The sequence below is a fragment of the Homarus americanus genome, unplaced genomic scaffold, assembly GCF_018991925.1.
Source record: "Homarus americanus isolate GMGI-L3 unplaced genomic scaffold, GMGI_Hamer_2.0 scaffold58837, whole genome shotgun sequence".
Classification (NCBI taxonomy): Eukaryota; Metazoa; Arthropoda; class Malacostraca; order Decapoda; family Nephropidae; genus Homarus; species Homarus americanus.
This window is the reverse complement of record NW_024719533.1, coordinates 329,059-352,885: the sequence shown is the minus strand read 5'-3', so window position 1 is coordinate 352,885 and position 23,827 is coordinate 329,059. Positions and strand designations below refer to the sequence as shown.

General features: G+C 41.9%; 1 protein-coding gene across 5 annotated transcripts in view; it reads right to left on the bottom strand.

The window, feature by feature from the left end:
* The window catches only part of LOC121860088 (carbohydrate sulfotransferase 1-like), a 49,267-nt gene extending 28,523 nt beyond the window's left edge, over nucleotides 1-20,744 (bottom strand). For 2 of the 5 annotated variants that reach the window (XM_042357115.1, XM_042357117.1), the window contains exons 1-2: nucleotides 20,143-20,744; nucleotides 10,265-10,331 (exon numbers count right to left, since the gene is read on the bottom strand). Coding sequence is in view for 2 of the 5 variants with exons in the window: in XM_042357113.1 (XP_042213047.1) it covers nucleotides 1,306-1,360 (55 nt within the window). In the remaining 3 variants the exon portion in view is untranslated. Of the gene's footprint in view, nucleotides 1-1,305; nucleotides 1,745-10,264; nucleotides 10,332-18,807; nucleotides 18,881-20,142 lie in introns of those variants that run through there. The other 3 variants (XM_042357116.1, XM_042357113.1, XM_042357114.1) reach the window with 3 other exon arrangements.
* Between the last annotated feature and the right edge of the window lie 3,083 nt (nucleotides 20,745-23,827).

The following is a 23,827-nucleotide window of genomic DNA, read 5'->3' as shown; positions in this document are numbered from 1 at the left end:
TATCTCTTCATCCTTCACTACTTTGCCTTCCTCCTCTTTGTCTTCCTCACCTTCCCATATCTTCCCTCCCTCCCTCTCCTCTCCTTCCTCACCTTCCCACATTACCTCACTAAGTTGAGGCTGTCGTGCGAGTCTCGCTGCCTCTATTTCCTTTTTGCTTAGCTTAGTCATGTGACGTGTGTGTGTGTGTGTGTGTGTGTGTACACTATCATCCCTGACCTATCTAACTTCTAAAAAACCGTAATCGCTCTGGGAAAATCGTGATTATTTTTCCTTAACTGTTCATCAAGGTCGTTCCCTACCACTCTGATATCTTAAACTACTTTATTACACACACACAGTATATATATATATATATATATATATATATATATATATATATATATATATATATATATATATATATATATATATATATATATATATATAAAACACATTCTCATCAGACAAAGTCACATAACTTAATCCTAACCTAACCTATAGTCTATTCCAACTTAATTTAACCGTTTAACCAACCCTAAATCTAACCAACCTAAACCTAGCTTAAATCTAAACTAACCTAACCTAATCTAAAGTTAACAGTGTGACACCTTACCTGTCCGGTGAGTTTTTGTCCTGAACTGGGAGATTTACAGTATTTCCGCATGACGTCATAACTGTCTTGTCGTGACCTCTGACCCCGTGTCTCTATACAGTTATTACCTGAGGTTTTATCCGTACTTCCCCAGCTGACTGATAGACGAAACTTTATATAAGGAGGTTATAATTTATATACTTTGATATATTAACACAGTCTTTTCACTGAAGTATATCACCTTAATGTTGGCAACACTCAAAAGAGTTTTCAGATGTCGCCAGAAAATTTCTCTAAAATTTTATTTGTTTCTATAATTTAAGACGATATAATTTTTTATTTGAATTTTTATATTTTTTAAAGAACGTGAATATTTCTCCAAAATTTCACGACAGGAATAGAAACGATCCACCTTATATTCAGCTATACGGATATACGGTATAATTATCCTTATATATCAAAAACAAAATATAAGGTCCAACTTGGTCTTAAATTCTGTATATAAATGAATCCAGATAATTAGCGAGACGTATTTTTAACTTAATATTTATTGCTTTTATTTGGGAAGATATCGCGCCGAAAATGTTCCCATCCCAGCCAATCACATTCCTCGGTGACCATCACACGAAGACTCCATTCTTGGACTCAGGCACAGAGCTACCAGCCAATGATGAAACGTTTAGTAGTCATACAGGATTATGATTGGCTAAACTGAAATACTCCTGGCCTACCTGTGAGGGGTCGAGGGAGTGATTGTGCTCGACCGTCTCTACAACCAGGTGTCATCGTCGACTCTCCCTCACTGCTGGGCCTCGGTGATGCTCGTTAGGGAAGGGATGAATATTTACTGAATCATGGTAAAGTGAATCATGTGAGGTTGAGTCATGGTAGAGAGAATCATAGTAGAGTAAGTGAATCGTGGCAGAGTAAGTAAATAATGGTAAATGAATCATGGTAGGGTACGTAAATCATGGTAGTAAGTGAATTAACAGAATCTTTCCCACGTTAAGGTGAGAATCACATTACCTTAGTGAACCCGAATCTCTATATTTAAAACCTCTTATTAATTAATTACCACAGAACAGTCAATTAAACTTACTAATGAGACTTATTACTGCGATTAGTAGGGTCCTATTAGTGCTGGCATTCAGAGCTTCCGTCAGACAGACAGAAATAGAGAGATACAGACAGACAGGGGGGAGGGAAAGGATATAGAGACAGCGAAGGGAGAGAGGAGACAGACAGACAGAGAGAGAGAGAGAGGGACAGAAGATAGAGAGAGAGAGAGAGAGCGAAGGGAGAGGATAGAGACAGCAAAGGGGGAGAGAGGAGACAGACAGATAGACAGATAGACAGCGAGAGAAAGAATAGTGTTTCGTATTTATGTCATGTAATAAAGCTGTAATAAACATAACCTAAGTAACACGGATATACCAACCACTATATAAAAATACATCTTGTAGGTTAGGTTTAAGTTAGTGTAGGTTAGCGTTATGGTGGTTAGGTTAGGTTAGGTTAGGTTAAATTAGGTTAGTGTTTTAATTATCAGGTGGAATAAGCAGTGGTGTTTAATATTCAGGTGATCTCTCTTAACAGCTGCTATGAAATGTTGACGGTACGACTTAATGACTAATGAAAACCCACCTGACCACACTTGGCCTAACCTAACCACACCATATTCCAGCTGACATGACTTGACCTCACCACAACCCAGTAGACATGACCTGACCTCACCATATTCCAGCAGACATGACATGACCTCACCACAACACAGTAGACATGACCTGACCTCACCATATCCCAGCAGACATGACCTGACCTCACCATAATCCAGCAGACATGACCTGACCCGACTTGACTTCACCAACCATTGTCTTAACTGTTTCCTTGACATTACTTTTACCGTCTACACCGTCCTGGGAAGAGGCGAGAGTGGCGCCAGGGGGAAGTAGCGGTGGTGGGAAGAACTGCTGGTGCTGGAGGGCGAGAGGGAGGGAGGGAGGGAGGGAGGTGGGTTCATCAAGGCAGGTTCTACTATCCAGCATGTTCCACCCTTCACCTCTCACGCCTCCCTGCTGCTGTTCTGTGTGTGTGTGCGTGTGTATGTGTGAGTGTATTGGTGTGTGTGTGTGTGTGTGTGTGTGTGTGTGTGTGTCGTGCCCCTCCACAAAGCAACAAGAAGAAGGGGAGGGGAAGAGGAGAAGAATAGGTGAAAGAGGAGGAGGAGGAGGAGGCATCTTTACGTCATACTGAGAAGTAGGTCCAAGATTTGTAAAGACCTGACAAATGCATCCAATCATGTGTCTTCTCTCTCTCTCTCTCTCTCTCTGTGTTTATCCATTTTTCCTCTTCCTTTCCCCAATGCTTCGACAACTAAGGCCTTTTTTCCCCTCTTTGTTTATTCCTTTCTCTCTTTCGTCCTGTTTGTTATGTTTCCTCTTTATTTCATTCTTAATAGGTGCTGTTAATCTCTTTCACTATCTCTTCTCCCATTTATCATTTGTTATTTTTACTGTGCTTTTGTTGTGTCTTTTAAATCTTGTGTATCGTTGTAGTCTGGCTTCACGTACACAAGTAAACACGTACACGAACATACACGTACACAGACATATCACCTGGTCTAATAACTTCAAGCAAAATACAGAATCATGTGACCTCTCAAGTACTCACTGTAACCTGTAACCTGTATTTAAAGGTTAAGTTTGATTACATTAAGTTAGGGTAAGGTTGGATTAGGTTAGTGTTAGGTTGGGTTATGCTAGATCTGATTAGGTTAGCGTTAAGTTGGGTTAGGTTAGGTTAAGAGGGGGATTAATCAAATGAAATAAGCTGTGGTGTTTAATCTTCAAGTGATCCGCCTTTTAACCCTAGACCAGACAAGAGAGAGAGAGATATCCACTTGTCAGACAAACTGGATGGACGAGTCGAGTGGTGTGGTGGTATGTGGTGGCGGTGGTAGTGGTGTGAAGCGGTTGCAGTGGTGGTGGTGCTGTTGACTTTCACCTTGAGGGAATATTAAGTCTTCCCCCCACGGATTTAGTTCCTTTCACTAACCATCCTCGACCACTCTTCCTCCCTCCCTCCCTCCCTCCTACTCTCCTAACCACCCTGCCAACCCTCCCTCCCTGCAATCCCTGCCAACCCTCCCTCCCTGCAACCCCTGCTAACCCTCTCTCCCTCCCACTATCTCAACCCTCCATTCCACCCTTCTTCCTCCCAATGCTGTTGGACTGATACTTCTTGTGACCCCGATAATAAAATCTTGCAAAATATTACCAGAAGATCAGCCCCCCCCCCCGCACAGCTTACTCCACCTCATGATCAAACATCCTAACGCTACCTGTGTGTTAGGTTAGGTTAGGTTAGGTTAGGTGAGGTGTGGTGAAGCGAAGGGAGATGAAGTGAGGTGAGATAAGGTGTAGTGAGGTAAGGTGAGGTAAGACCATAAACGCCTCTCACACAGGAGGTCGTGAAGCAACGGCACCCAGTACTGGTAGGTCGTCTTGTACACTCACCTACACAAGATGTGGGGCCATGCAGGGTCCCGAGGGTGTGGGGTCATGCAGGGTCCCGAGGGTGTGGGGGTCATGCAGGGACCCGAGGGTGTAGGGGTCATGCAGGGTCCCGAGGGTGTGGGGTCATGCAGGGTCCCGAGGGTGTGGGGTCATGCAGGGTCCCGAGGGTGTGGGGTCGTACCTGAAGAAGGGATGTTGCGTCTACACTCACACACACACACACACATTGAGATTCCGAAGCTTTGTATAATATAACAGGACTGATAATGAAAAACCGAGTCGCTTGATAGTTTCTTCTCTTAGTCACCTCCATTAACCCTTCACTATTAGATGCCATTTTTTTAGTTGGTTAGGTTTGATTACGATTTGGTTAGGTTAGGTGATTTTATAAGTACTGTTAGATGGTTGGACTGATGCTGTGAGGATTCATCTGATAGCTTCCTCGTCATCCACGCACACAGGTAAAGGTATATCCTTGTAGGTACGAAACTCTACTTTAATTTAACGTAACTTAATGTATTTTATTGTCGTATTGTCTTTATCTACATGCCTATCTATCTATCTATCTATCTATCTATCTATCTATCTATTAGTCTATCTATGGCTGTGTGTGTCTCAATCTATCTCTGTAAATAGATAGGTAATTGTCTATTTGTCTATTTCTATCTAACTTCTGTCTGTCTGTTTGTCTGTCCATCAGGGGGGGGGGGGACGAGGAGCCTTGGACTATACGGAAGAAAAAAAAATATACGTTTGGAAAGTAAGAGTTTGTGCAATGCGATTATATATTTCACAACCAAGAGGAGTGTAAAACCTCTTCCATCCAACCTTCAAGTGAGAATCAAAACCTTTTTACTCAAGCTGATAACAAAACAAAAACAGATCCCTCTAGCCTTCAGCCTCAAGCGTATACTAGCGGTTCTAATCTTTTGGTTCTGTTTTTGTCGATCGTCAGCTTGGTGGCCGTGTTGAGTCTCTAAGAGTGAGCTGTGGGTAAGGACGGTGTTGCGAGGTGGGGATTCTAGACCTGTGTTTGTTTATGTTTGTGTCTGGTATGTGATTGTACGGCTGGGTGATGTTTGTTTGTTGTTGTTGTTGTGTATAGGTGAGGTACAGTAATAACTAAATGTTTGGTTGAGTGTCTGTTGTACTGAGGTAATGCATCTCTTCTATACCATTATTAAAACTACTACTACTACCACCACCATCACTACCACCATTGCTACTACTACTACTACTATCACTAATACTACTTATACTACTACTTCTACTACCACTACTACCACCATCACCACCCTTACTACCGCCACCACCACCACCACCACCCTTTTTGCCACCACTACCCCTACCACTACCAGCAGGAGTCGACGAACTTTGACTTGACCTTCTCTCTCTCTCTCATTGCTTAATTCACTTTTCTCTTGCTTAAGTCTCAGGTGGGTGCTCGTAGACCTAGGTGTGTGTGTGTGTGTGTGTGTGTGTGTGTGTGTGTGTGTGTGTGTGTGCGAGTGTTGGAGATGTCAGGTTCAGTGAGGACATTCCTTAAAAATTTCGTCATAGAGTTGTCTTAGAACTTGAAAGGCCAGACGCGTGTTTCACTCCCAGGCATGTCACCCTTTCACCTGGGGGCAGATGTCGTCATGGATGGCACTGTGACGTCATACATAAGATTATGACGTCACGTGTGGGGCCATGACGTCACCTATTGGACGATGGCGTCATATGATCGAGGTCATAGGTGGGCGTGGCCGTAATTCTTTCATCTACAGTAGGTCATATGTTGAACTAATTATACTTTAATTAACACAATCTATATATAGACGAAGAGGAGGGAGGCAGGGGGGTAGAGGGGAAGACAAAATAGAAGAGAGGGAGATATTGTGAAATGCAAAGGTAGAAGTGAGAGGCGGTGATGGTGGTCAGTGGGTGAGGGGAAGGTCGTACTGTGTAGGAGAGGGATGTTAGAGAAAGGTCAATATCACACAGCCAGTCACAAGCTGTTGGTCACACTGTCTTGTTAACTCAGTGTTGAGGTGTTGTGAGGGCTATGGCCGTTCACTCAGACTCTCAACACAGTAAATACTCCAAGTCAAAGTATGTCTCTTACGTCATTTGTTTTGCTATATCTGTCAGTTCATGTCTTATAATCGTCAATTTAAATGGGAAAATGTAATTTATTGGTCCTTGTACCTCACCACCAGCAGAAAAACGCTCCAATAAGGTGAAAAATGCTGTATACACTACACACAGCCTGAGAGACATACTGTATAACCAGCCCACAGGTGTGCTCAGGGTGAACGGAAATAAAGTCACAGGAAAAATATCACATAACTTGTACACATTGACAACACAATTTATATATATGATGGCATTGTACGTAGGTTAGGTTAGGTTAGGTTTTTCCGTGCATTCTTTTTCTTGTGACTTTTTTCCTGGATTCGTGTTCAACACCTCTGGTAGACGAGGTGGTCGCAGTAGTGTTTATTGCACCGTCACCTGATTTTGGTTCCTCACAGGTGACACGATCGTTAATCACCGTCTCGCCAGGTAGCAGGAGGACTGTTATTAGGCTTCAACACTTAAAATACGCAGGATGCCTTCCCCGCCTCTTACCCTCCACCCTCGAGGTCCTGCAAGAAGGATGGTGGGCCCGCCAGTAGCGTCCTGACCCCTTAGATAGGAAAGAATCTCCTCCCACCTCCCTCTCCCTCCTTCCTTCCCTCCCTCCCTCCCTCGCTCCCTCCCTCCCTCCCTCCCTCCCTCCCTTCTCCCCCTACCAATTAGAGGTGCCGTTTCCCCCTCCCTCACCCCCACCTGTTAACACACACAGATTCTCAGTAGCTTGTATATGTTATGTTTCTCCTCCATCACGGGAGATATAACACCACAGGTACTTGCTTTCAAATGTTATTACAAAAAAAAACAAAATATGGAGGTGAAAATAGCGTAGACACATACCAGTGACATTGTCGTCATGATACGCCTTTGTTAGCTGCTTCATTTATCTATAAGAGAAACAACTTAGGCTACACATGTTTGAGAATCACACTTGACAGTCTACCCCTTCCCTGTGTCACCTGCCACCACTACCAAAGGCAACTTAGTGTTCTGGTGGGGGTAGAGAGGTCCTGGCAGGGGTGGGGAAGTTCTCTCTCTTTTTCTCTCTTCTGTGTGTCTGTGTCTCCCTTCGTATGTTCCATTTTTATTTCTTATCCCCGTCTTCCCTCCTTCTCTCACTTCTCCTTCCCTCCCTCCCTCACCATCCCTCTCCCTCCCACCCACACTTCCTCGCTCACCCTCACCTCTCTTTCCCTTACCAGCTACCCTTCCATTAACTCCTTGCCAAACTTACATTCTTTAGCGTGTCTTGGGAACCTCACGTCAACACTCTTTACTAGCTAAGTGGAGTGTTTTTTTTTACACATTCCTGATACGCTTAAGCCCCCCCCCCTCCTTGCTTGCTGAGATGTAGTAGACTAACACTCGATTACTGATGAAGAAATAAGGCGTAAAAATTGCTACGTCACCTTAGTTCTTCAATGAATTTTAGGCCAGGAGAGTAAATGAACTGGAATATGCGATTATTATTAGAAATTAATCTCAAATGAACTCAGGACATGAATAACATTGACAAAGGAGAGATACATTCTGTGATCGAGTGATTGTCGTGATGAAAATAATGTGGGTTATTACTCTTTTTTTTTCCTTTATAGAAGTTTCGTGCTGGCAACTATTTTACTTCCCTGTGGCTTAATGGTGACAGATTAAAGTGCATACAAGCACAAGCACACAAGCACGGATCAACGGGACTGGTTTGGAACACAACTAGGTTGGTTTTTGTGAGGTTAACATTCTTTGAAGGACACGATATAAACTGTTTCTTCCAGGAGGGGAGTGAGTGACGTCATGGCGCCGTGGCAACAAGACTGTAGGTAAAATGATGACGAATGGCAAAGATAGATGGCAGTGTCCTTCATGGTATTGATGTAACGTGGCAATGAACACTATGGCACATGCCGCACCTACATTTGACGATATCTAATATCGCAATGACCACTGGCAGTACAGTTACAATATCTAAAATGGCAACGATCACTGGCATAGGTGAAATTTCCACTATGGCAACAAGACAACAATACCCACTATGGCAACAAGACAATACCCACTATGGCAGCAAGACAATATCCACTATGGCAATAAGACAATATCCACTATGGCAACAAGATAATACCCACTATGGCAACAAGACAATATCCACTATGGCAACGAGACAACAATACCCACTATGGCAACAAGACAATACCCACTATGGCAATAAGACAATACCCACTATGACGATAAGACAATAATCACTATGGCAACAAGACAATACCCACTATAGCAACAAGACAGTATCCACTATGGCAACCAAACAATACCCACTATGGCAACAGAGTAACAATAGCCTGTCTAAAGGTTCACCTGGGAAGCCATAGTGCCAGAGGTCATAAAGTCCACATTCACCTACACGACACAACCAAGCAGGTCCCAACAACACGCCCTGCAAGATGCTGGCGGAGATAACGGACGTAGGTGGGTGGAGTCTCTCTCTCGTTCGTCCTTGGGGTCACTGTTAAGTAGTCTCCTTGATATCACACTCGTTTTCTCCCAAGGTGTCTTTCGTACTCCTACCAAAAAACGAACGCCAGTGCAGGCAAACATTGGGAGAACGTTCGTCTGGTGTTCTTTCCTAAACGTGTTCTGGTGGATAAGAGGAACACGACACCGTGCTGGCTCCTGCTTGACCTTGTTTTAAGGTGTGGGTGTGTCTGGCAATTACTAGTTATGTTATTAATAGAAACATTACTTATCAGTGACGATATTAATAGAAATATTATCACTAGCTCAGGCCAACAGTCTCGACCACTAGTAACATAGGCGAGGTGTCACGTAACATTGTAAATAAAAATGAATGTAAAAATATAACTTTTCGGACTCTACGTTCACCAGCAAACTGTTTTTGGTGAAGCCTTGTGTCTGCTGTTTGTTAATTGTTGACAGCTTCTTGGTGAATTGGCGTAAGTGCTTGATGTTGGTGCTGAGTCTTATTTATGTCTTGGTGACTATCGTCTTCTGGTGCTTATAGTAAGTTGGTGCTCATACTGGTGCTTAGGTCATGATGGTGTACTTAGCGTATTGGTCATTTGCTTCTCCTGGTGGCTGAGCCTTGCATGATCCCTATGTAATGGTGACTTGCAACATCACTGCGTTATTACCAGGCCATTAGGAGATAACGATAAGGTTAACACTTTGATAACAGTTGTGTGGTGTTAGGTGTGTGATGCAGTATTAGGGATGTGGAGTGTCAAGTGTGTAGTGTTAGGTGAAGAAGTGTCAGGTGTGTAGTGTCAGGTTTGTTGATGTCAAATGTGTGGTGTCAGGTGTGTTGATGTCAAATGTGTGGTGTCAGGTGTGTTGATGTCAAGTGTGTGGTGTCAGGTGTGTTGATATCAGGTGTGTAGTGTCAGGTGTGTGGAGTGTCAGGTATACATCCGTGTCAAGTGTGTGCCAGGTGTGTAGTGTCAGGTGTGTGGAGTGTCAGGTATACATCCGACAATGTTGCCCAAGTGCTATTATTATTATTACTATTATTATTATTATAGTAGCACCATTGTGTAAGTATAACAAATTCACGCAGTATTATTGGTTGTTGTGTCTAAATTCATTGTGCGGATGAAAGTGCTGTGGCCATCTTAGGGACCTCCTTAGCAGTTTTTCTTTTTAAGCAGACGAGGTTAGTCATAGTCAGCCACATGTGACGAGGGAAATAATGGTGATGCACAGTTGTAGCTCCTGGGGTCTATTCCTTGTACTCCGGGGGTCAAGCAACGTACTCAATAGTATAGTACTCAGGGGTCTATTCCTTGTACTCCCGGGGCCAAGCAACGTACTCAATAGTATAGTACTCAGGGTCTGTTCCTTGTACTCCGGGGGTCAAGCAACGTACTCAATAGTATAGTACTCAGGGTCTGTTCCTTGTACTCCGGGGGTCAAACATCGTACTCAATAGTATAGCATCCAGTCTATTCCCTTTAAAATTGGGGGCCAAGCAACGTACCTGGCCAGTAGTACTCTACTATTCCTTTGTATCGCAAATAAACGTATTTATGAGGGTAGATATTGATAGATGACGTACCTGAGTAGTAGACTGGAGATCAGACACCAACATTCTGCATCACCAACGTTCATCAGGACAACAGCACCTGAAGATATTATGGAGTTAGAATGATATATCGTTTACGTCTGGCAATATAATATTCTACCAACATCCTACAACATTTAACTATAACATTCTACCAACATCCTACAACACTAACTATAACATTCTACCACCATACCTACAACACTATAACACTCTACCACCATCTTACAACACTATAACATTCTGCCAACATCCTACAACACTAAATATAACACTCTACCACCATCCTACAACACTATAACATTCTACTAGCATATCTACAAAACTATAACATTCTACCAACCTACAACACTATAACATTCTACCAATATTCTACAACACTAATTATAACATTCTACCACCATCCTACAACACTATAACATTCTACCAGCATATCTACAAAACTATAACATTCTACCAACATCCTACAACAATATAACATTCTACCAACCTACAACACTATTACATTCTACCGATATTCTACAACACCAACTATAACATTCTACCCCCATACCTACAACACTATAACACCATCTTACAACACTATAACATTCTACCAGCATATCTACAAAACTAAACATTCTACCAACATCCTACAACACTATAACATTCTACCAACATCCTACAACACTAAATATAACACTCTACCACCGCCCTACAACACTATAACATTCTACCAGCATATCTACAAAACTATAGCATTCTACCAACATCCCACAACAATATAACATTCTACCAAACTACAACACTATAACATTCTACCAACATCCTACAACACTAACTATAACATTCTACCAGCATACATACAACACTATAACATTCTACCATCAACATCATAAATAATTAACACTACAAACTAATTAAAATGTTAAGAAAAATACAAAAAAAATTAAAAACGAGAGATAACTGGTCGAAGGGTGATAGCTAAACAAAGAAGGATAATTACCCTTGTGAACACACGCAAATACAGGGAGAGGAATGACGATGGATAGACAGACAGATAGGAAACGAAGGAGAGAGAAAATGATAGATAAAGTGAGAGAGAGAGAGAGAGAGAGAGTCGACAAGGAAGGAGGGTGAGAGAGAGAACGACAGGAGACAAGGCAGGAGAGAGAGATTGAATGACAGGCAGCGGCAATGAGGGGGGGAGGGAAAGACTATATCAGGCAATGAGGGAGAGAGGGAGAGACTATATCAGGCAATGAGGGAGAGAGGGAGAGACTATATCAGGCAATGAGGGAGAGAGGGAGAGACTATATCAGGCAATGAGGGAGAGAGGAGAGAGAGGGAGAGACTATATCAGGCAATGAGGGAGAGGGAGCTATATCAGGCAATGAGGAGAGGAGAGACTATATGCAATGGACAGGCAGGCAGGCAATGAGGGGGGGGGAGGGAAAGACTATATCAGGCAATGAGGGAGAGAGGGAGAGACTATATCAGGCAATGAGGGAGAGAGGGAGAGACTCAATCAGGCAATGAGGGAGAGAGGGAGAGACTATATCAGGCAATGAGGGAGAGAGGGAGAGACTCAATCAGACAGACAAAAGGACGGACAGACATAAAAGTTACCGCTAACAAATTTCATCTCGTATTTTCGTTTTTATATTTTTTCAACACATGTCTTAAAGTGTGATGGCTGCTACCCACGGTAACCACACCAATTGTCCAGCTGCTGAGGCAGACGAGGGAGAAAAATAATGAACTTCCTGTATGGTGGTGGTGGAGGAATAATGACCCTGGTAGCGAGACACACACACACACACACACACACACACACACACACACACACACACACACACACACACACACACATTATCTGGCGAGTCAATTTCTCGCTTTATTGTACCCGAACTTATCACGAGTTGCAACAGAATTACTTTGGCTTGTTTGATGTTCTAAAATTACTCGAAAATTCTGTACCAAATTGTAGTTGGTGGGACCTTGTGTTTTTACCGTACACTATAACCAGGCGTCGGTAGCCAGTCATGACGGAATTCTAACACAAGTTGCCTTAGATGCCCTCGTTGGCTCCGGTACGTCAGTGAACGAGTTTGTATGATCATATAAGTTGTTCTGTACACGTGGATAAGAACCAGATGAAGGATATAATCAGTACATTAGTCAAGGCTTTTGTTGATGGTGAGAAATATCAGGTACAGTCAGGGTGAAACATGCGTGTGAAGCGGTGAAACTTTGTCACGAAATGAGTCTCTGAACTGCATATCCTGACTGTCATCTGGTGCGAGTGTGGTGAACAGGAGGTGTTCAAGAAATGTAGTTGGCGAGGTGAGGAGAACAACAAACACCAGAGGGCTGCAGTGTTGTCTTCCCGTGCTATAGTGTTGTCTTCCCGTGCTATAGTGTTGTCTTCCCGTGCTATAGTGTTGTCTTCCCGTGCTATAGTTCGCTGGTTCGATCACCCAGGCACTCCCAATCCACAGTTATAAGTGGACTCCTAACTTTATAAATTTGGGAAGTGAAGGCGGTGAGTGCAGCTGCCTCCTTCAGCATAAAAGGCTTATATAGTGTTGTGTCCACACTGTTCCTAACGAGAAGTCACGTTCCTTCTCCGGAGTTTGGTCCCTGGAGGAGGATGAGTCACCCGCTAGTGCAACTCGTCCACCTCCCCCTCACCACCAGTGATGCGCCTTGAGTGATACACTTATTGACACTATTCACTCGCTAAGTAACGCGTCAGTGATCAGTGTGGTACTCTTAAGTGGTGTATGCTGGGTGGACTACCTTGTCTTGCCTCTTCTGCCAGACATAATGAAGACATCAAGAATATGTATATTCTCAACAAAATCTTCTCGAATACCCGGGCACGATGGATGTGAGATTGAGCATAATGGGGCTTGTCATCTCGGAATGGTTTCAGATTCTTCGTTTATTTTTCAGATTACATAGAGCTTATAGCGCTAGGGAAGATATTGGTGAGTGTACAATATTTATGTGAAAAAAAAAACACAATACTCATAGTGGTGTTTAAAGGCTGCAACGAAGGTCCGTCCAACAGGGTCAAGGCTCTAGTGTACCGCCGCGCCGCTCACACCACAACAGCAATCTACTTTGAAAATGACATACAACTGTTGGATCACCTGAAGAGTAGACACCCCCAAGTTATTTCACCTAAAGATTAATTACCGTAACGCTACCTCGGGGGTTAAGTTAGGTTAGATATTTTAGGGTAAGGTAGGCATTAAATAGGTTAGGTTAGGCTAGGTTAGGTTAGGTTAGCGTTAGAGTGGTTATTCAGGTAAAATAAGTTAGGGTGTTTGATCTTCTGGTATCCAACTGTGAATTAAAAGAAGCAATTTCTGTGCCCAAAAAAAAAACCCCGATCAAACAGTCGCTCATTTCAACAGAAAGTTACTAACATAGAGACGTTAAGAAACACAAACACAGGAGAGCTGTGGGAGGAGAGTGGCGGGGCTCTAGACCATGGCAAGGTGTAAAGTTCTCACCAACGCGCAGACTTACCCACAACGTTTAAGACTTCAAAAATCAACGTAATTCTGACTATTTATGTATACTGTCATTGACTGTAACACAACATAACTTATTATTTGGCTGTAACACAACATAAAATACTCCTCTTGACTGTAACACAACATAACATAATCTCTTGGCTGTAACACAACATAAAATACTCCTCTTGGCTGTAACACAACATAACATAATCTCTTGGCTGTAACACAACATAAAATACTCCTTTTGGCTGTAACACAACATAACATAATCTCTTGGCTGTAACACAACATAAAATACTCCTCTTGACTGTAACACAACATAAAATACTCCTCTTGACTGTAACACAACATAACATATTCTCTTGGCTGTAACACAACATAACATATTCTCTTGGCTGTAACACAACATAACATAATCTCTTGGCTGTAACACAACATAACATACTCCTCTTGGCTGTAACACAACACAACACATACTTCTCTTGGCTGTAACACAACACAACATATCTCTTGGCTGTAACACAACACAACATAACACAACATAACTCCTCTTGGCTGTAACACAACACAACACAAAATACTTCTCTTGGCTGTAACACAACACAACATACCTCTCTTGGCTGTAACACAACACAACATACCTCTCTTGGCTGTAACACAACACAACATACCTCTCTTGGCTGTAACACAACACAACACAAAATACTTCTCTTGGCTGTAACACAACACGACAAAACATACTCATTTTGGTTATAACGCATCATAGCACAACACAACATAAAACAACATACTCCTCTTGGCTGTAACACAACTCGTTTTTTAGCTTAACTTTATTGGCAAGGCTGAGGAACAATTTTGTTTAATCTGAATAGTTGAGTCAGGTGTTGCCGACACTGAGGCTGCCATCACTGATCACTGCCACGCTGGTCAGAGGTCCACACACAAAGGCGATACTAGAGTAGGTCGTGTTCATAAGTTTTATATTATTATTGAGGACTAATCAGTGTGGACTAGCAAATTTAGGATACTGTTAGAATATTTTTAAGAACTTGTGATTCGGTGTAGAATTGCATAGTTCATGATACAATAAGCCAGGTGGTCTGACGTCTTTGACAGTGTCACATTCAATATTATAATGTTCAAATGTTTGCTTTAAAGGTTTATCACAGTTTTCACATGCTTAGTGTTCCTGTATGGGCACAGCGTCACTAACGTGCCAGATGTGTCTGTATCGTAGCCTAATTCTGGTAACGACTACATCACATTGTCTGGTTCTGTCCCTGTGCTGGCCATACCGGTATCTCTTGTCACAAAATTCGTCGTGTTTACTAATGCTACAACTGTCAGGCCTCTGTGCATTTCTCAGTTCTTCTGGGTTAGAATTCGTAAGATTAGTTTGTGTGTGTGTATATATATATATATATATATATATATATATATATATATATATATATATATATATATATATATATATATATATATGCGCAAAACACTTTAAGAGAAACACAATAGCACCCACCTCCATTTTCATTAAGGTAGTCAGTTGCTAGATAGCTCAGTCTTTGCGTGTTTGACATTATCGTGACATTCACTCGCACAGCCTGATGTACCTGTGTTTATCTGCACAGGACCATCAGTATAACACAACATTCACTGAATTTAATACTCTGAAGGTAACTGTTAATAGGTTCTAGTGCTACAGATCTCACCACATTCGTGTTTTAACATTTGCTTTGCACTAACAGGAGTGTAAATAATGGGAGCTGGTACAGCTAGCCAAGGAGAGAATGACATAAAGTTTACATTAATTTAAGTAGGTTTAGTTGTCTTAGGATGGGCTAGATATGTTGAAATTTTGTTAAGTGTATACAGTACACTACTGTACTAGAACATCCGGCTACTGTCTGTATTACAAGACGAGGGGAGTAATTTGGTTGTGTGTACAATGAAAGACAAAAGTCGTGTCGTGAAATTTGGTGAATGCCGAAGGGCTAAACTTTTGGTGCGCTCTGCCTTGTGGTAGGGAGCTCTCATAATGTTTCACGAGTTATTATTTAATCTTCGGACAAAACGGCGACACGACTTTTGTCTTTGATTGTACATCACTAGTAGTACACATACCAAGTGTTTGTATGTACGTACATCACTAGTAAAACGAGTAATCAATATCAATCTTTCTGCTCTTATACTTCTTTCTATTCAATTTATTTTCGTACATGGAAATATGAGAAATTTTTTGAGCCAAATATCGATTCAGTTTTAGTTGAGACACGTGTTAAAATTTGTGTTCGTTTTGTTAATTTTTTGTCTAAGTCTCGTACAATGTTTTAGTCAATTTTAATCAAGAAGTCCGTTAGTGAGTGAATCAGTCAGTCAGTTGGTCAGTAAGTCAGTCATTCATTCATTCAGTTAACCAGTCAGTCAGTTAGTAAGTCTATAAGTCAGTCAGTCAGTCAGTCAATTAATCAGTGAATCAATCAATCAAATCAGTCAATTAGTCAGTCAGTCAGTTTATAAATCAGTCAATCAATCAATCATTCAGTAAGTAAATCAGTCACTCTCAGGGCTGAAGAAGGCACAGGTAAATAGAAAGTATTTTGTTGATGACTCCAGCAGGCAGTGGCGACATGTACGTAAAGTATATGACGTGATTCGTGAGTGTCAGCGTGAAGACCTGTACACACACACACACACACACACACACACTGGACAAATCGTTAACACGTGTTGACTCATTCTTCCAAAAAAAAGTTTTGTTTGCGGGCCAGGACTGGTAAGCGCAGCAACGTGTTATAAGAAGTGTAATGCAAGCACACTCGCTGCCACAATACATGAACTCACGACAAAAGACTATCAATAACACACAAACATAGTTGCTTCACTTCAGCTAACCCACAAACATAGTTGCTTCACTTCAGCTAACCCACAAACATAGTTGCTTCACTTCAGCTAACCCACAAACATAGTTGCTTCACTTCAGCTAACCCACAATCATAGTTGCTTCACCTCAGCTAACCCACAAACAGAGAAAATAAATTATGAATGATGATGAACGAGAGAGTAAAAAATATGTCAGATGTATATATGATGAACAATAAAAACACCAATGTGTATCAGTTTTATATAAGCTTTCTTGGGCTACACTTGTTTTTGAATCGACTTACTGTTTACCATTGTTTATAATTATAATGTCTACTACACTGTCTATGTATACATTGTTTGTATACCTGCACTGTCTATGTATATATTGTTTATATACCTGCACTATGTATATATTGTTTGTATACCTGCACTATGTACAGTCAGTCGAAGATGCATCGACCCCACCCTGCCTCTCGTAAGGTTGTGCAGGTTATGACTGGTGGACTTATTTTCAACTGTATCTCTGTCAGGATAAATATTAAACAGTCTAAAGGTAGCAGCCCTGGTTATACTTGAGTTGCCAATTCAATTATATAATTCTTTCATCACTTAAGCAAATATACGAACATTTGGAAACTTCTCGTGATCTTAAATAACAATGAATAGCCTTACTACATCAAGTATTGCCAGGTAAAATTACGAGTACGAGAGCCAGGTTGGGTAAGATGCATCCTTGGTTGACTGTACACTGCTTGTATGCCTGCACAGTCTATGTACACTTTATATATGTACCCTGTCTATAATTATACATGCAGAACCAATTTGTATAACGCTTGCCCTGAATATCTATCTATCTATCTATCTATCTATCTATCTATCTATCTATCTATCTCGACTAATGTTACACAAGAACGTTTTAACTTTCACCGTAAATATAGACAGAAAGACAGACCGTCACCATAATACGGCCGACTTGGTATAATTTTACCTCCAGAGAATTTTCCCACAACCTCTCTCTCTCTCTCTCTGCTGACGGTGATGAGTATCTTTAAATCTTCAGGAGGTGGTGTGGGTGGTGGAGGTGGTGTGGGGGTGGAGGTGGTGTGGGGGTGGAGGTGGTGTGGGGGTGGAGGTGGTGTGGGAGTGGAGGTGGTTGTGATTTTAGCCGAGGCAGGCAGGTCTGTCAATAGAAAACCTGACTCACTCATTCACAGCATCAAGTGAAGTTTTGTACCCCTGCCTTTGACTTACCTTATTATTATTATTATTATTATTATTATTATTATTATTATTATTATTATTATTATTATTATTATTATTATTACTATTATTATTATTATTATTATTATTATGTAATTGTACCAAACACAAGTAAGAAATTTTATGCCACTGCTGTGAATATTAGTCGAAGAATATAGCAATTAACTCGTTCATCTGTGCATCTGTCTGTCACTCTGTTGTAATGGATGAACGTGTGTTGTAGTGGATGAACGTGTGTTGTAGTGGATGAACGCGTGTTGTAGTGGATGAACGTGTGTTGTAGTGGATGAACGTGTGTTGTAGTGGATAAACGTGTGTTGTAGCGGATAAACGTGTGTTGTAGTGGATAAACGTGTGTTGTAGTGGATGAACGTGTGTTGTAGTGGATGAACGTGTGTTGTAGTGGATAAACGTGTGTTGTAGTGGATGAACGTTTGTTGTAGTGGATGAACGCGTGTTGTAGTGGATGAACGTGTGTTGTAGTGGATGAACGTGTGTTGTAGTGGATGAATGTAGTGGATGAACTTGTGTTGTAGTGGATAAACGTGTGTTGTAGTGGATAAACGTGTGTTGTAGTGGATAAACGTGTGTTGTATTGGATGAACGTGTGTTGTAGTGGATGAACGTGTGTTGTAATGGATGAACGTGTGTTGTAGTGGATGAACGTGTGTTGTAGTGGATGAACCCGTGTTGTAGTGGATGAACCCGTGTTGTAGTGGATGAACGTGTGTTGTAGTGGATGAACCCGTGTTGTAGTGGATGAACCCGTGTTGTAGTGGATGAACCCGTGTTGTAGTGGATGAACCCGTGTTGTAGTGGATGAACTTGATCTAGCCGTGGTGAGATGTTAAAGCTATGTCACTTGCTAGCACTTGTTTGAACTAACTGTTGTTCCATCACTGGTACCTTTGATGCTGTCACCTTTGATACAGTCGTAGATTGGTTGATAGTTGTAATCGTCACAGTTGTCCAGTATTGTACTTGTAGTTATCTCAGCTTGTAAGTTACACAAGACACGTGTAGTTTTCTGTTCACTCGTTGTTCCTTGGTTTGATTTAAACATACGTGGTAATTTTTTAGTTATATTGGGGTAGTAATGTCGGTACAATGATTTGGTATTGTCTGACTAATGAACATCAGCTGAGAGATGTAGAGCCCAAAGAGGTTGTCTCGGGACACGTCTTTGGGGTATCGTGTCGGGTTATGAACTGGTGGTTGAAGGTAACCTCACTTCAAGAGGCCATTAACGAAACAGCTGACACACACACAGAGGGTTGGGTGTGAAAGTTGATGACTGTCAAGTCAAGATGGTGTGATATAAACAAATGCTTAGATGATCATTACTCTGGGTGATAGAATGAATATGTTATTAACCCATATTTACTGTATATAATACTGCTGTCTATATGTGACAGGCTAATACATCTCTCCTGTTGTAGTGGATGAACTCGTGTTGTAATGGATGCACTCTTGTAGTGGATGAACTCGTGTTGTAATGGATGAACTCTTGTAGTGGATGAACTCGTGTTGTAATGGATGAACTCTTGTAGTGGATGAACTCGTGTTGTAATGGATGAACTCTTGTAGTGGATAAACTCGCGTTGTAATGGATGAACTCCTGTAGTGGATGAACTCGTGTTGTAATGGATGAACTCTTGTAGTGGATAAACTCTTGTAGTGGATGAACTCTTGTAGTGGATGAACTCTTGTAGTGGATGAACTCTTGTAGTGGACAAACTTTTGTAGTGGATGAACTCTTGTAGTGGATGAACGCGTGTTGTAGTGGATGAACGCGTGTTGTAGTGGATGAACTCGTGGTGTAGTGGATGAACGCGTGTTGTAGTGGATGAACGCGTGTTGTAGTGGATGAACGCGTGTTGTAGTGGATGACTTCACCTAACCCGGCACTACTAGTTTATCATCGCAATAAAAAAGAACCTATTAATGATTGTGTTAGGTTATCCACCTATATTATCCGCATGTAATAAACCTATAGAATGTAGAGTGGGTAGACCCTATCACTACTACTGACAATACCACCTCTACCACCATCACCACTACTACCACTTTATCACCACCGTTATTACCACCACTACCACAATCACCACCACCACCATCATTACCGTCAGGATCACCACCACTATCACCATCACCCCCCACTACCACTATCACCCCCCACCATCACTATCCCCACCATCACCATCACCCCCGTAGGTAAGGGGTCGGTCAGCAGCGTCTTACCTCGGTGGTGGGTTGTCCTGGACTCTTGATCTTCCTGCAGGATCTTACTCTCCCTCTTTTACGAGCACCTGTCCGTGTCTTACTCTTAACCCTTTCCACAACGCGTACACCACTGCACGTAGACGGACAGTTTTGCGTGTACACACCGCTGGACACTGATGCACACACTCTCACACACACACTCACGCACCGGGGACCGACGTACGACCAGGTGTTGACGTAATAACAGAGCAACTAAATCTGGGTGTCCGCCGCAGCCACAGCCATTCTTTGTGGCCTCAACATGAGAGACAGCGAGACATGGCAACTCTCCACAGGTGAGTGGCCCTCCCGGCCCAGGTAGATGGAAGGTCCCAGGTACCACAACATCGCGCACTGCTTCTTATATTACACTAATGTACATTATGACAAAGCATTGCCACTAACGTTTACATGACAACTTTGTCTAATAATCGTCAATTAATGAACCAGGTCAAATGTGATGCTAATTATTGCACCTTGACTCGGTTGATCAATAATTAGGGTATGTAGGCTGAAGTGCCTTCACCAAGAGGACCTTTGAGTGCGTGTTGTACGTGATGCTGACGCAGACACAAGGCACCACTAACGGCGATCAACAAGGGATGGTAACCACCACACGATGCCACAGCCCGCTAGCCCCGCCACTACCCTGCCAGCTGCACGATACAGGGCGGTCACCATCCACCAGTCATCTGCCCGAGGGCTTGAGAACATTAGTTTTACTTCTTGTTAACGTGGTCGACGATACCAGTTGCAAGTAGCGGTATTTCTTCTGTGACGCATATATCGATAGTTACTGTAGTAAGAATTATTTGATTTTTAAATGAAAAGTGAAATGATTTCAATAAACGACTCGTGTGCAAGTTGTTGAGACGAACACATTAAGCAGACTACTGACCTATAAACATGTACTTTATGTTATCTGATTTCAACATTATTCCTCTCTCTCTCTCTCTCTCTCTCTCTCTCTCTCTCTCTCTCTCTCTCTCTCTCTCTCTCTCTCTCTCTCTCTCTCTCTTTATTATTATCCAAGAAGGACACACACACACACACACACACACACTTGAGTTGTCAACCAGCAACACAACACAACAGTGATCGAGGCGTCGCTGGGTTTTGTAACACTGACCATCACTTCACACAGTGACTCGTGAAGAAGGAAAAGTAAAATTGATGAAATAATTTATATGGTAAAAATCTTATTTTAGGAAATGTTTAACACTTTAAGAACACCATTGAGAATTTTTAATTAAGTGAACCAAGATTTAGAAATATGTTAAAGGCGTCTACCATCACAGCCTCATGGAGATAAACTGTTAAAGAAAATAAAAATTCTCGTCACCAAAGAGAAAATGAAGAAATGAGATTAATTAACACTTGAACAAATTAAGATCGCAGAAGAGACCAGTCTAAAATGTCGTTGTCAACCCCTTGCCAAAGACCGAAGCTGAAGCAAGATGTTTTGAACTGTTGGAGGTTGTATAGTGGCGAGAAAAGAATACTTCTGTGGCAGGGAGTTCCTCACACTGCTGGTCCAGGGTATAAATAAAGTTTGGTAGACACAGATTCTGCAGGTTGGCATATTGACAGAGAAGGTACTGACCCTCCCTGATGTCCTCGTAGGCCGCTGGTGTATAAGTTACTGAGTGTCGGATAGTGACTGTATGGGACAGGGAGATAACTCTGCGGGTGTGTACTACTTCATCTTCCGCAGTCGTGCAAATCTTTTTTTGTACGGCTGTGATATCATCCTGACTTGCTACCTTCCCATATATCTTCAAATCGTTCACAAACTTGATTATGTGGCTCGATATATTTACATCAGTATTGTAGATCACAAACAGGGTGGGTCCTAGGAAAGATGCTTGTGGTACTCAACTGAGAATCTTTTTCCATTCTGAATATGACCACACTTTGTTGTCATCGGGGTGACGTTGGCTGATTTCCAGTCCCTAAATACTTTTGCTTGGTTCATGAATTTTCTGAGTTGTAGTCCAAGAGAAATGTTTCCTCTTTCTTCACCTTGGCCTGTGCTCCGTCCACTGCTGCTACTCTTTTCATGCTGGCTGTCTCTTTCTTGATCCTATCTGTGGCTACTGTCCCTCTTTAATTCTTTTTAAACCCCTGAGGTATGCATCCCCCTATAAATTAATTATCCAGAGACTTATGTATGAACACTAATGCAAAGTAATCATTTCAGGAACCTACTTTCTGTTTTTCGCCCTCCAAAGCCACGTTAGTTTCGTCTTTCAGTGGACCAACATTACCTTTCGTCGTCGTTTTGTTTCTGGTAAAGTGTACGCACAAAGGGAGTTAGAATCATGGTGGTCACAACATACTCAGGCAGGTTGCTCCAATAGCTGACTGTCTAGTGTTTATTAGATAACTCATCACGTTCGTTGTTAAATATTCCATTCACTCTAAAGCTGTATTTGATGTTTCTTTGTGTAATTAACTAAGAACACAATATTGTCTGCTAGGTTAAACTATCTAAGCAGGAGGCACAGAACTACGTCATTCACTGGGCCATACACCTAAGCCACCCGTCAAGGGTTCTTCCAAACAGAAGATGTAAATTAAATATTTGACGAGTAAGAAATGTAAAGTGACTTGCGTAGTGCGAGTGTTGGGAGAGTTAAACATAGAGGGCGTGAGAGACACTCCTGCTGTGGTATGGTGTCGTCTGCAAGTCTCCTCACCAACCTCAGTAGACCATCCTGCGGCCACAAGTGCGGAGGTCACATTCGGGGGGGAATGTGACCTCCGCTCTTGTGGCCGCAAGTGATGTAGTGGAGCTGGTGCCATAGAACCTCCCATGGTTATTTTTCCTTTTTATGCTGCTTAAACGACCTCAGTAAATGGTTTACCTTACTTACTGACTGACTCATTGATAGAACTATTTGCTTTAGGAAAAGTTCTTGCTGTGTCCAAGGTTTGCACTGTGCTGCCAGGCGCACAATTATTACACCACACACCTGAGAGTTTCGGTTTTGGTTACAGATTTAAATAGTCATCACACAGAATAATATATTTCATAATATTATTAGTCTTATTCACGTTATCATTGCAGCTACAGACTGGAAGATACAGTATAGTAGGTAGGAGGCAGCTATCAAACAGGGAGGTACTACCGCCTGGGAAGATATTGGAAGCATAATGTATTGTCTAATGGTAGACCCTGCTGCCATTTGGCATCACGAAAATTGTGACCAAGTCCCAGGTTGCTGATCTGACTTTCTGCCTTATTTACACACAATTGCAGGGTCTCAATTGTTTCTCTTACTTGACAACACAACATACATATATTGTTTCTCACTATTTTTTTTTTATATTTCTTTAGAGTTCTTTATTATTATTACAGTGCTATTATATTATTGTTATAACTATTATTTTATTTTACTTTTTATTATAAATTGTATTTACTATGAATAATTATTACATTTTAGCCCCCCAGGTCCTGATGTGGGTCAGTGACCTGTGCCCGGGTGGGCTAATCCATGTAAAAAAAATACAGTATCTTGTTTCTATAGGAGTTGGGTGGCCACTGTAGGTGTTGGGTGGCTACTGTAGGAGTTGGGTGGCCACTGGAGGTGTTGGGTGGCTACTGTAGGTGTTGGGTGGCTACTGTAGGTGTTGGGTGGCCACTGTAGGTGTTGGGTGGGTC